At 36.0% G+C, this 14,094-nt stretch overlaps 1 protein-coding gene across 7 annotated transcripts in view; it reads right to left on the bottom strand.

Annotated features, from left to right (window-relative positions):
* Positions 1–2,107: 2,107 nt before the first annotated feature.
* The window catches only part of RIF1 (replication timing regulatory factor 1), a 72,273-nt gene continuing 60,286 nt past the window's right edge, over positions 2,108–14,094 (bottom strand). For 6 of the 7 annotated variants that reach the window (XM_037027849.1, XM_037027850.1, XM_037027851.1 and 3 more), the window contains 6 exons: positions 10,956–11,102; positions 10,604–10,681; positions 10,403–10,518; positions 9,723–9,876; positions 7,447–7,555; positions 2,108–7,017 (listed from right to left, as the gene is read on the bottom strand). In XM_037027849.1, coding sequence (XP_036883744.1) covers positions 6,803–7,017; positions 7,447–7,555; positions 9,723–9,876; positions 10,403–10,518; positions 10,604–10,681; positions 10,956–11,102 — 819 coding nt within the window. In that variant the 3' untranslated portion in view covers positions 2,108–6,802. The remainder of the gene's footprint in view (positions 7,018–7,446; positions 7,556–9,722; positions 9,877–10,402; positions 10,519–10,603; positions 10,682–10,955; positions 11,103–14,094) is intronic. The other variant, XM_037027853.1, reaches the window with a different exon arrangement.

The raw sequence follows: 14,094 nt of genomic DNA, 5'->3' as shown, positions 1-14,094 counted from the left end.
ATTTATTACATACCCACCTCCTAGCCTCCAAAATTAATCAACTCATAGTTGATCTTGTTCTGGCTCTATCCCTCCAATGCTTCCATTACCTTCAACTGAATCCTGGCAATCCCAGCAATCCCTTTTCCTGGAAATTAAATGACAATGGACATATCCAGTGTTCAAGTTTCCCTTTTTGCTCAATTCTCCAGCCACTATCTGTCTGAGCCCCCGTTTTTGCTGGTGCAGACACCAGGGAAGTCCTTTGTCTGATTATCCCAACCACACTCGTAGCATCTCAGGCTGCACAGAACCAGTGTCTCGAAGAGTCACCTTCAAGAGGTTATAAAGTGAGATTTACACTCAAGCCAGAATTCAAACCTGGCTCCCTCCATGGCCAATGCTCCCAGTACTACTCAGTGTCACGCTCTTCTGCCAAATTCATTAAGTCCCAATCCACACTGCCTCAGAATGGGACCTTGTCAAGAGGATAATTGCAGAAGTTAAGATGAAGTCACAAGGGTAGGTTCCAATCTAATGGAACTAGTCCCTTCATAAAACAGGGAAAGTTGGACAAATAAACAAAACATCAAGTGAAGATGAAGGCAGAGCCTGGGGCGATGGTTTTGTATGCCAAGGCCAAATTGCCAGCAAACCACCAAAAGCTAGGGGAAATTCATGTTAGTATTCTTCACAGCTTTATCTCAAGAGGTCCAGCCTCCAGAACTGAGACAGTTTAATTTTGTTAAGCCACTCAATCTGGCAATAAATATGGTATCTTGCCAACAACACCAAGTCTATCCCCCCTACCCCATTTAAAAACATGAATTTAAATGTGTGGAACCCATAAAACAGAACGGTCCCACCTGTAAACAGGCTAAAATGGAGGCAAGAATGGTCTGAATTTGTGGTGGGATATAATGTTCACTTTAAATTGGTATTTGGATTATGATATTCTTACTAATTTCAGGTCTCAGTAAAATAAAAAAAAATTTTAAACCCCGAATCAAGCAAACACATAACACAATGGTTTAGTTTTTAGTTTTATTTCAGATTAAAGTGCATTTCTTTAAAATACTTCAACATCCAGTTTCAATTGGCAAGTGATAACAGTCAATTCTCAGTAGTTCATGAAAAGTTTTATTGTGAATTTTAAGATTTTTTCCCTCCCTCAACCCATTCATAATGAACCTGAAATGCTCTATTAGAAAAGGGCCATCTGCTGCAAACACTGTATGAAGCATTACACATAAAACTTACTGCACTCTTATTTCCAAAATACTAGCTCAGTTAACTGAGGAATGAACAAGTACTTCTGTGAAGTTTCAACTTAAATTATTTGACTTACCAAATATAAATACTTTCTGAATGCAAAACTAAGCTCTCTTAGGAAGTTTATCAAGTCATGAGAAGAAAAATATTACGGGGCTAATACATGTAATTTTTTATACATGATTTGGCTTCTCTTGTCTTCCTCTAAGTGCGTATTAGTCAAGTCTATCCACAGGAGGTAGTGTTTAGATTAAAACTAATCCAATTACTCACCAACACAGAAAGCAAACTGTGACTTAACTAGTTAGTGCCAGATGCCGTCCTCTGGCACATCAAGGTCCATTAATAGCCATGGCAAACACATTGATTACATTTTAAGAGTTTAAGGAAAAGAAAAAGTGCTCCTAAAAAGTACTAGTATCTCTCAGATATTGTGTATTTGAGCAATAGTGAGACATAAACGAAATCAGGGGAATCCAATCCGTTTTAAAGTAAAATTTGAATAACAGCAACAGAAATGAAGGAAGATCCCCTTTCTGCCAGGTAGATGCACACAACCAAACTGACAACATGCCACATGGGAACAAAACTACCCTCTGCAACAGGAATTGGCCAGCTGTGTACAATGGCCAGACAGTAAAGGCTCGGGAACACAGACCAGTCTGTCAGACTAGTGAACTCAGTGTGGTGGGAAAGCCAAAAAAGAAAATCAGTGCAAAAACCCACAGCTGTACCCCAGTAAAACCTGATTTACAGACACCGAAACTTTAACCTCATATTATCATGTGCCACAAATATTTTTTCAGCCATTTAGAAAATGTAGAAACCAGTCTTAGCTCATAGTATTTATTTCCTAAAAAAGTTATCATGCTGTAATTTATCATCTTCTGCTCTATAAAAATGTACTAGATAAGACTGCTACCTTTGCTTTTATATTTCAAAGTGATTCTGTTCTTAATTCCATTTTCCTACTTCAAAGTTCCCATTCTACAAAAATATTCTTTATTTTTCAATTAAGCATCACAGTAACTGTTACACTATATTTCATGACACTATTTTGAAGGTGAACTTTCTAGTTATGTGCATTTTATCCATTTAAAAGCGCTGCCTTTCGTTGAAAATTTTATCATTTACCAGTACATCAACCTCTACCAGCATATAAACTTGTCAAATAAGCCTACTTTAACCCACCAGTGAAAGTCAGTACGCCGTAGCCTAAAGATAACGTTTACTCTGCGGTAAGGACAAAAGCTAGGTAGGTTTTTCTTCACTGTGACATCACTTTAAATACTGTCTTCAATTTTTTGTACTCTCAGGTAAAGACTATCTTGTATTCTATCAGTGTATTTCAGGGGAGTAAGGATTTATAGCTTGGCACTTCATGTTTGAACTGTTTTCGGTGAAAGGCTTGGTATTCAAGGGAGAAAATGGTGAAGATCACATTGGAAAACCTAACGTTCTATTCTAAGAACTGAATAAACACAATTCTGTGAGACTGCTGCTCCTCTGAGTATCTGCACCCCTTCAAATCCACATGAACTCAGATTTTAATGGCTACTTTCAAAAAGCAACACACAAAGCCTGGCATGTAACAGACATATTAATCGGGTCACCCGAAACCACCAAGGCCAGATTTGTTTTACAGATCAAGCAGTCAATAAATTTTGATTAATATATTACTTAACTGCCGACTACATTTTGATAATATTTTAAGTGCTTTGGATGAGGGGAGCTCTTACAAAAATCAGTATTTAAATGTGAGGGAAATACAACGTTTTAACAAAATGCCAAGAAAAACTCACTTTTAGAGAATGCCATTGTTCAACTGTCTAACTGCCCTTTACAACAGGAATTTCAACCGTGTAACGGAACAGCAAGGTCACCAGAGGTCTTCAGTACAGTGACAAGGCAGTCTGCCACACAACTTATTTTGGCATTGCTAGCTTTACTGCCAAATTAATCTCAGGGGTGGTCTGTTATCAATGTTTATGAATAAAATAATGAAGTCCCATAACTTAGAAGGCAAGACTCATTTAGAGTCAAAATGTCATCTTGAATATTTTAAAACGCAGCTTTGTATTAAAAAACATCACAACACAATCCACACATACCCGTAAGACTCATTGTCCAAACTGCCTAACCAGATTCCTTATAACATCAAATACTTCACTACCTGCCTACTTAAAAATATAAATCTTCCATATTAAAAAGGCTCCAAATGAGGCAAAATTCTATCTTTCCCTTTACAATCTGAACTTTAAACTGAAGTATTCAAAGACCAGTCTCCATCTCCAATTCATAAATTTGAAAAAGTTGTTTTTTTAAAAAGGACTAGCTTTTATTTTTTGTGGCAATAATTCCAAGGACTTAAACGTGCTTGGGCTACCAAAACCAAACTCACAGCTTAAAGCTTCCTCAGTCTACCTACAAGTATAATCTGTAGACATCAGTGTTTTGTATGGGTCATGTTAGAGGTTTTTGAAATCAATCATCAGGTTCCACTGAATCAGAATCGCCATTTTCACACATTAATGCAAGTTTGAGAAGCACTGTGTTAAAAGTAAAAACTTCTGTTTGTATAAAAAACACAAGATCTTTCTAAAGGCTTCAGAATAAAAAGGACATGTGTTGTATAAATGAGCCAACAGCTCCTCCCTCGTACTCAAGTCTTAACCTAGTAACGTTTACAACTGATCTCCCTAAAAAGTCGATAATGAAGAATATGAAATGGAACCTAGGCCTTACTTACTAGATTATCAAGTCCAAATTGGAAGACATGGCATTGAAGGAAAACATGACCCATTCCTCTTAACTCCTCTTCTGTTAAATTTCCACTAACCCAGCTTTTTAAACAGCACTTATACTTTTACTCTTTCCTTTACCTTAAAAAAAATTTCTACTTGTATACTTTGTACACCTATTTTCCTCTAATTTTGTTTTTTGCCCTGCCATTTTTATTTTAGGCAACACATAAACTAACTTTCTTAGCAGTCGTGATTCTTTAATATACAGAATTCCCGACTACCTTCAAGCTGTACCCCCACCCCCGCCAAAAAAATCCATGGCAACGTCATGAATTCCTATGCTCTCTTAGTGTTCAGATTTAAATCTTGTCTTTTGCAGCATTATCCAAGGCATTATTACTTAACCTGACTAGTCCCTTACTGTATCGAATAACAAAAGCCACACACTGTTCAACAATGGCTTTCAAACTTGTTCAAATAGCAGGGAATTTTTAATGGGCTCATTAAAATACAGAAAATTTAAATCCACCATGAAATCCATATTGGAACATAAAAAATTATACTATGCTTCTGCATGCAATTAGATTCTTTTAATAAATGCATAATAAGAGATCACATCTGAGTATTATGAATATTTGTCATTTGTTTTATTAACCATTAGAAAATATTTGAAAAAGGTGATTTCACTTTAACAGTGAAACAACACAATGGAGCTAATCAAGGAACATTAGTGCATTTTGCTATCCATAAATCATCCAGGGAAAAATTTGCAGAAAATTTTAAGGCAAGAATATTGAAAATAAAGTTTCTCAAAGATACATTTATATCAATGATAAAGGCTTAGCTAATAGTTTTTGCCCTCAAATATTTTAAAATATGTCCTTGTTGAATGACAACGTTTTTCAATTAATATCTCTATCAAATTCAATGATCTAATAAATGTTAATCATTTTGGTCCAGTTTTCTGCTATACTGTTCATTTCCCAAGACCTTCATTCTACCACCAAGTAAGTTAGGTTCACACAAATATTAAAATATGTAGTCATGAATAACTGACTCCTCTGAACACACTCATACACTTGTCCACTAAAAACTTATATGCCTCTTAACTGTCATACATTATTTGTGCAATAACAGACAATATAAGCTGTAATTATAATTCTGTTAAAAATATTCTCATTTTTCATTAGTTACTTCTTCAAGTTACAATCCTCTCAGTTCAATGGTCCCAGAATTGCTTTTAAACCATCCTTGGTATATGAGTATCAAAGTTAGATTCCAAAATATTTGTAATGATAATGGATTTACAATGACAAAAGACCCTAACCTTCATTGTGGATGGATGGTGGTCCCCTTCTGAATATAGGAGCTAAATTAGACACAAGGATTAATTAAACTTTCTATAACTTGAATACTGTGTGCATTTTCAAGTAGGGGCTAGCTCTAAACACAGTATGAAAATGAGATTGCTCATTCATTCTACTCAGAGAATAAATTAGACATATTGTCATTATTTAAAAAGTCAAAACATATATGGGAAGTCAGGCACTAATCTAGTCAGTAAAATTTATGAATGTCTTAATTATATACAGCTTATTTTTTAAAAGTAGGCAAAACATACATATTTCAAAGGAGTTTTAAATTTCTTCCAAGTTTGCTTTAGGTGCGGATGAAAAGAGCAGGTAAATTCGACATTTCTTATAGTCCAGTTGTAATGAAAATATTCTAACTCTCCATTAAAAAGAAATGCAATGAGGCATGCTTTCTAGTGGCTGATACCCTCTTCCACCCAAAAAGATAAAAAGTATATATACAAGTAGCAAACTTGTCATGGAACACTCTCCTATTTGTATCATTTGAGTCATTCTGGTTACATTTGAAAATAAACTCATGTTTTAACTAAGAGTATTTACTAAGTAGAAAACTATTTACTGTTCTATTTGGAAATACAGAATCCTACAAACACCTGCAGCAAGTCCATGAAGCACTTTCATAGCCCATACTGATATATCAGTACTTAATATATACAAAATATGTCTCTATTAAACAAAACAAAGGTATTCACAAGAAGTTACAGAAAAAGTCACACAATTAATGAAAGTTGAAATTTATAAATTAAAAACACTGTAATTTATACAGAATGTACAAGTAGTCATGCACTTTTAAATGAATACTATGTCTCATGAGTACATTTTCACAGGCAAATGATGCTGCACAAATATTTGCTAATGCAAATAAATGAATATCTTAGTAAATAAATTCTGCTCTAATACTTTAACCCAACAGCTGAAACTTTTGGTATTTTTCTTTAAAGTTGTCCAAAGTCAACATCTGTGAAAACATTCTAATTCTTTTACATAGGACATAAGGTGTTTTACCAAGAACAAACCCCTTAAACCTCAGGCACAGCAAATATAAATAAAACAAAATCAAGTATAAACACCTTTTATCAGTTCAGGGGGAAAAAAACAAATAATTTCATTTTACTTCAAATAAGGTTTACATAAAATGTGTCATCATAATATGCATGAGTTTAAATGAAATAAATGTTTTCTTGTCTCTGGTTTTGCCTTCACATTTCAATAAGATATTTAAATGTATGAAAAAGTATGCATAGCAGCCAAGAAAATACATAATACAGAAAAAAAAGTGACCTTACATAATGAACATGAGCCATCTCCCTTCAGGTTCTAAAATGTTACCAATTTTGCAAATGTTCAGTGTGAAATTATGCTACATTTTAAAAAATTTTATGAATCAAGAAACTCAGTGATATTAAAAAAAACCTTCAATTTTCTCTTGAAATACTAAACAACATTATCATGGGCTGGTGACCTCCAACGTGACTGCAGATTTTTTATTATAGAGTTTGCCATGCTACCAAGTTTCTCGTGCATTTCAAATAACTGGCTTCCTGAGTAATTATGGAGATCCTCTGAATCCAGCTGAAGAGCAAGTGCACTAACCTGTGCCACAAGATTTTTAGATAATGGTGTCTCTAAAGCAATAGGATCGATTAAATCTAAAAGAGAAAAAAAAAAAGCACAATTAGATCTATTTCAGATAAAACTTAAATTGTATATATCTCTTTTCAAGTTAGTAAGAAGTTTATGCGCCTAAGATTCAAACTGAAACTTCAGGCTAAGGTATGTACCCGTTCTTCAAGAAATCAGAGAGCAAAATCTATCATAGCTTATTCTGTGCCATTCAAGAAATTGCCAGACTATTTCATTTTTATTAAAAGTATGACCATAACATAACACTTAGTTCATACACTTTTTAGACCTTAATAAAGTGGAGTTGGCAATTAGAAAATAGCAATTAGACTTTACTTGAAGTAAAATGAATTGTTTAAGTACTTGGCAACTAGCACAAAAAAGAAAAAACTTGTATAATTCATGAAAGTCAACTGATCTTGTAAACAAAATCGCCTCACTTCACTAACATATACCTGAAGCAAGTCTTTCTTCATCAGCAGAGAGAGGTTTATTTTCGGTTCCATTTACATTTTTCTCAGAAATATCAAAAACTGGAATCTCTTCTAATCCACGAGTCTTCACCTTGATTATACATTCAGACCAGTAAAAACAAAAACAAAACCAAAACCAACAAAGTCGGTTATTTTTAATAGGACTAACAAAAGTACTAACACCGGAATAGAACATGACAGCCCATCAAGTTATTATTAGCTCATTAGCAAATACTGCTGAGGAACTATGTTCTACTTAAAACACACAAAAAACTACATGTGATTCTTTAAAACATTATGCTTAGTGAAAGGCAGTCACCACACGCCACAGTTTGTATGACCCCATCTTACAAACGCCCACAACAGGCAAACCTATAGAGGTAAAGGATGAATGACCGCCTAGGGGTTGGAAATAAGGGTGCTAATAGCCGTAGAGGTTTCTTTCTGGAGTGATAAAAATGTTCTAAAATTAGACCACAGTGGTAGTTGTATAACTTTGTAAACATTCTTTTAAAAAGAGCACTTAATTGTGTGTTGGGGGGGGGGGCAGTGAATTTTACAGTATGTGGATGTCTCAATAAAGCAGCTTTTAAAAAATTATTTAATTTTTAGAGACAAGTCACAGAGCCCAAGGATCACAGAATATACTTCAGAAACTAAATTCTTGATCTATGACACTGAAAATTAGTAATATAGTTTTGGGGGTTTTAAAAGCTAACAGAGGTTTTTTTTAAAGTCACAAAGTAATTTTAAGTATGGGACTTTCAAGTTGTCAGTAGTTAGCAAACTCCAGTCTCAAAATTCTAATATACAATGCTGGTTTTCACCTTTAATAGACCTCGTAACAATTTTGCATGTTAATAGATACATAAAAGACCTCTGGTTTCAGGAGTCTGTGAACCCTTCTAAAATGACATACAAAACTTTATATATGTATTTTTTTAAATTTATTTTTAGAGCGGGGAAGGGAGGGAGAAATATCAATGTGTGGTTGCCTTTCGTGCACCCCCTGCTGGGAGTTGGCCTGCAGGGAACCGGCCTGCAACCCAGGCATGTGCCCTGACTGGGAATCGAACTGTGATCCTCTGGTTCGCAGGCCCACACTCAATCCACTGAGCTATATCAGCCAGGGCCCATATATACTTTTTTAAGGAGAAGAATCTTGGCTTTCATCAGAAACTCTGAAAACATGCATGACCCAAAATGTGTAGGTGCAAAAAGGTCACAGAAAGAAAAAGTTTAAAGAAAAAAAGTCGCAACTGTGCTGAGTATCAAAATCAAAATACAATTAATTACAAATCTACAATTTTTTTTGTAAATGTTTATATTTTAACACCAGGGTTTTAAGAACAGCAGCCATGAAACCAATTGCTGATTTTGTATAAATGAATGAGAGAAGGTGACAGAGGAGAAATCAAAGAGTTGACAGGTGCACTGCATGAGACCAGTTCAAAATAAATGACCAAGATTTCTCTGTGGAATTATAAAGTGACCTTTTAAGTCACTCTTGACTACAAGGACAGGGAATAAAAGGTGCCATGAAATGGGCTTTTTTTTAAGCATGTATAGTTTAAGAACAAATTTATAAAACTGTACTGCTAGATCATTTACAGTCACATACTAGTTAACAATGGGGATACATTCTGAGGAATGTCCTTGACAATTTTGTTGGTGTGATATCATAGAGTACACTCATACTAACCCAGACAGAATAGCCTATTGCATAAGTACACTGTGTTGCTCTATTGCTCCTAGGCTACAAGACTATAGAGCATGTTCCCGTAGAAAACAATAAAATTAAATCAAGCATAAGCAAAATGATGCGACCAAGAGATGTAGTCAAGTAACATGGAAGACTTTTTCACAGCAAACTATTTCTTTGTATAAGTAGAAAGAGTAGTCTGAAATAACAACAAAGTTTAGTGAAGTAAATACATAAACCAGTAACATGGTCATTCATGATCAAGTACTATGCACTGTACATAACAGCATGTGCTACATTTTTGTATGGCTGGTGGTGCAGTGGGTTTGTTCCCACCAACATCATCACAAACATGTAATGCATTTGCACCACAATGTCAGTAGGTGACAAGAACTTTTCAGTTCCATTATAATCTTACGGGACATCACTGTATATGCAGTGTACTGTTGACAGCAACAGCATTAGGGTGGCACAGGGTTGTTCATATAAATCATATTCATACATGGCTTATAGCTGATGTAAAAGGGTTTTTTTGGGGGGATGTGAAAGTTTTTACCTGTTGCTCATGATATACTCTGAGAGCCTTTTTTACGTTGGACACTTTTGGAGAACGGATAGGAAGAGTTTTTATTTCAGATGCTGTAAGAGTACTCAAATCACCAATTGTTCTTATATTCTTGGCTCTAATGAGTTGTCCCAGTCCTCTTGCCCTGAACAGACAATGAAAAAAAGGTAGGAGGTCATTGCAGTTTTATACTTAATTCTGTTTGTGAGGGCCTATCTAGTTGAGTTTCCTAGTGTAAGTTCAATCATAAATCAATTTATACAGGCCTACCTAACGTCCTGTGAGGACAAGCACATGTACATTTAACTTAAAACTAAATATTTTAATCTGACATATATGCCTGGTTTAAGCAATAGCTCCAAAATCAAACTAAACCTAGTGTGTGCCTAATGCTTCACTAACATTCTGACTGCTTCACTTCGGTAAATTAACCTTCGTAACCTTCATCTTATAAAGTGAAAATACTACTACTCTTACAGGGTTTATATGATTAAATAAGATAATGTATACAAATCTATCTGGCCTATCTTCTCACCTGAAATTTTATTTCTAAAATGTTTTGTAAAGATACATGTAAGTCAATCCTAAATATGAGAACCCCGATAATTTAAATAGCTTTCTTAAATATGGCGCATCCTTAAGAATAAGCTAGAGCCCAAATAACCACTTACCACATGTTTGACGTAATCTGAGGTAAAATGATGTCAACTGGTGCCACACAGTTCACTAAAGCTGGGTAAATACTTTCTGTCGGGCATGGTATGGATTCTTTAGCCATTTCTGTAATCTTAGAATAAATTTCAAATCCATTAAAAAGAGATCACCTTACTTAAACATGAAAAAAATTGCATTAAAACTAAAGCATTTCTTACTAAACACTTCTTTGAGCTCTTAAATTTAGGGCTACGTGATCCTGGGAACAGAAATCCTTTGCTTGAAGTAGTATTATGCTAGATAGAAGGAGAGAAAACAAACTCAGAACCCTAGACAACTACAATTTTGCAACTTTATTTTCACAACTTAGACTGCAATAATTTAATATTTTCAGAAAATCTAAAATGTAATAAAGTACATAATCAATTACTTGCTGGGTCATCAATGCCTCTTACCACCTCGTCTGCTTATCAAGTAGCAGACAAAAGAACAATATATCCAAACAAATTTTCTTAGTTAATTTTAAGACAAATTATGCAACACCATTCTATGCATACAGATACAGCTTACCTTAGACTGTGAAGTAGGTGAAGTTTTAGCACTTTTTGCTGTGGGAGAACTATTTGAACAATGCGCCCTAATAATAGAACATCGCCTATCAATGTCATCTGCCAATCCTGCTTGATATATTGGATCTGCAAACGAGACTCGGCGAACCTAAAAAACACAGGTCATGTTTTTATTCAACAAAATTAAAGCTTTTAAAGAGAACACCATAAATTCTATTATAAGGTTACCCCAAAATAAAATGTGGGTTTAGAACCTTAATTTATTTCACTAGAAACCAACTGCACAAAGCTGTAATTCTCAACACATGTCATTCCAACAACCTATGTTCTAGAACTGCGAAGAGTGAAACAGGGACAGGAGCAGAAACTTAACAAAAGTGCATGTGACATTTAAAACTATAAATGTCACATGACATTTAAAACTATAAATGTATAATCCAATTGTACTAACTCGCAGATTCTGTGTATGTGACACATGAAGATACGTGTTTAAGATACATGTAAGTCAATCCTAAATCACAGGTTTAGGATTTAACCACTTACATGTGGTTTTCCTATAGAAAACCACAGTATGCTATACTATTGCCTAAAATGAAATATGCGATACTATCAAATAAAACACAACTAATTTGTATTAACAATCTAAAACACACCAAGGACCTGGAAATAAATCCTCACTTATACAGTCAATTAATCTACGACAAAGGAGGTAAGGATATATGATGGGGTAAAGACAGACTCTTCGATCAATTGTATTGGGAGAACACACACACACACTACTGGACTACTTTCTTTTCACCACATACAAAAATAAACTTAAGATGAATTAAAGATGTAAATGTAAGACCTGAAACTAAAAATTTCTAGAACAAACTACAGGCAGTAAACTCTCTGACATCAGTCTAAGCAACAATATATTTTTGGTTATATTGCCTCCAGTAAATGCAACAACAAAGGCAAAACTAATTAAACAGGACTACATTAAACTAAAAAGTTTCTGCATAGCAAAGACATCTACCAACAAAACAAAAAGACAGCCTATGGAATGGGGAAGATATTTGCAAATAATATATCTGATAAGGACGTCTATATACATACTATATAAAGGAACTCATACAATTTTAATACCAGAAAAATAATCCGATTAAAAAATGGGCAGAGGACCTTAACAGAGATTTCTCCAGAAGGCATACAGATGGCCAACAGACTTGTAAGACACTCAACATCACTAGTTACCAGAGAAATGCAAATCAAAACCACAATGTGGTACCACCTCACACCTGTCAGAATGACTACCACAAAGAAATCCAACAAATAACAGGTTCTGGGGTCGGGAGGAGAGGAGAGGGATGTGGAGAAGAGGGAACCCTTATAAGGTTGTTGGTGGGATTGTAAATTGGTGCAGGCACTATGGTAACAGTACGGAGATTCCTTAAAAAATCAAAACAGAGCTGTCATATAACCCATCAATTCCATCTCGGGGTATTTCCTGAAGAAAACAAAACATTTATTGAAAAGATATATGCATCATGTTTACTGAAGCATTATTTACAGCCAATACCTAGGTGCCCATCAATAGATGAATGGGTAAAGATGTGACACATACATAAAATGGACTACTACTCAGCCCAAAAAATAACGAAATCTTGCTACCTGCAACAACATGGGTGGACCCTGAGGGTATTTATGCTAAGTCAGACAGAGAAAGACAAACACCACTTGATTTTACTTATCTGTGAAACCTAAAAAAAAAAAAAAAAAAAAAAAAGCAAAAAAACCCAAAACAAAACAAAAGAGAAACAGACCCATACTTACAGAGAATAAACTAATGATTGCCAAAGGGGGGTGGATGAAAAATAAACATTTTTATTTTAATATGAATAAAGAAAGAATGCTGGGTACTTCATAGAACTGATAAAAAGAACCAGTGGGCCAAGCTTGGGGAAGGCATAGGGAATAAAATAAAGTATAATGAAGACATTAACTGTCGGAGACTTCCGCCAAGATGGAGGCATAGGTGGAAACACTGTGCCTTCTCCCACAACCAAGTTTGAATAAAACAAAAGTTTGGAGAAACAAAGACACAACCAAAGGACAGAAAATTGAATTATACAGAAGTCCGACTACATCTAACCTTTCAACGGGACGGTAAGAGGGGCGGAGCCAGCAGCGAGCAGGGTCGGGCAGGACCAGGGCCCCGACCCAGGCGCGCAGGCAGACGGAAACCAGTTGGGGTGCGGGGCAGACCGCGGGCGCATATTCGCGCACAGTGAGACGGACCGCGCAGGCCCCAGGGGGCGAGGGCTGACGGCGGTGGCACACTCGAGAGCAGTGGGACGAAATGTGTGGGCCAGGTGACGGCAGCAACTGCGGCACCGGTGAGGGCCGTGGCGGCAGGCGGCGGACAGGATGCCATAGTCCCTCTTTGACCCCGCCCCCCATACAGCGTCACAAGCCAGCGACTTAGTTGCCCTGCAATACCAGTAAGAGCCATTGTCCCTCTTTGACTCCGCCCCCACATACAACGTCACAACCCAGCGACTTAGTTGCCCTGTTCTAGTGAACACTTTAGGGCTCTGATCCTGCTATGGAACAGGCACGAACAACCCGAAAGATGGCACAAGAAGAACTCAAAGTCCCAGAGCCAATAACTCTAAGCAACCGAGAAATTGCCAGCCTCTCAGAAGCACAATTCAGGACACTATTTATCAGGATGCTCACAGAACTGGTAGATTATAGTCACAAATTAGAGGAACAAAGTCACAAATTAGAGGAACATATGAAGGCTAAACTAATTGAAATGAAGGGAGATGCACAGGAAACCAATAGTGATGGAAAGGAAACTGGGACTCAAATCAATGGAATGGACCAGAAGGAAGAACAAAACATCCCACCAGAAAGGAATGAAGAAATGAGAATTCAAAAAAATGAGGAGAGGCTTAGGAACCTCCAGGACATCTTTAAACGTTCCAACATCCGAATTATAGGGGTACCAGAAGGGGGAAAGAAACAGCCACGAGTGGAAAACGTATTTGAACAAATAATAAAGGAGAACTTCCCCAGTCTGGCAAAGGAAATAGACTTCCAGGAAATCCAGGAAGCTCAGAGAGTGCCAAAGAAGTTGGACCCAAGAAGGAACA

This window comes from Sturnira hondurensis, unplaced genomic scaffold (assembly GCF_014824575.4).
Source record: "Sturnira hondurensis isolate 20B ecotype Veracruz unplaced genomic scaffold, ASM1482457v3 Scaffold0019428, whole genome shotgun sequence".
Classification (NCBI taxonomy): domain Eukaryota; kingdom Metazoa; phylum Chordata; class Mammalia; order Chiroptera; family Phyllostomidae; genus Sturnira; species Sturnira hondurensis.
The sequence above is the reverse complement of the archived record's forward strand: the minus strand, read 5'-3'. Positions and strand labels throughout refer to the sequence as shown.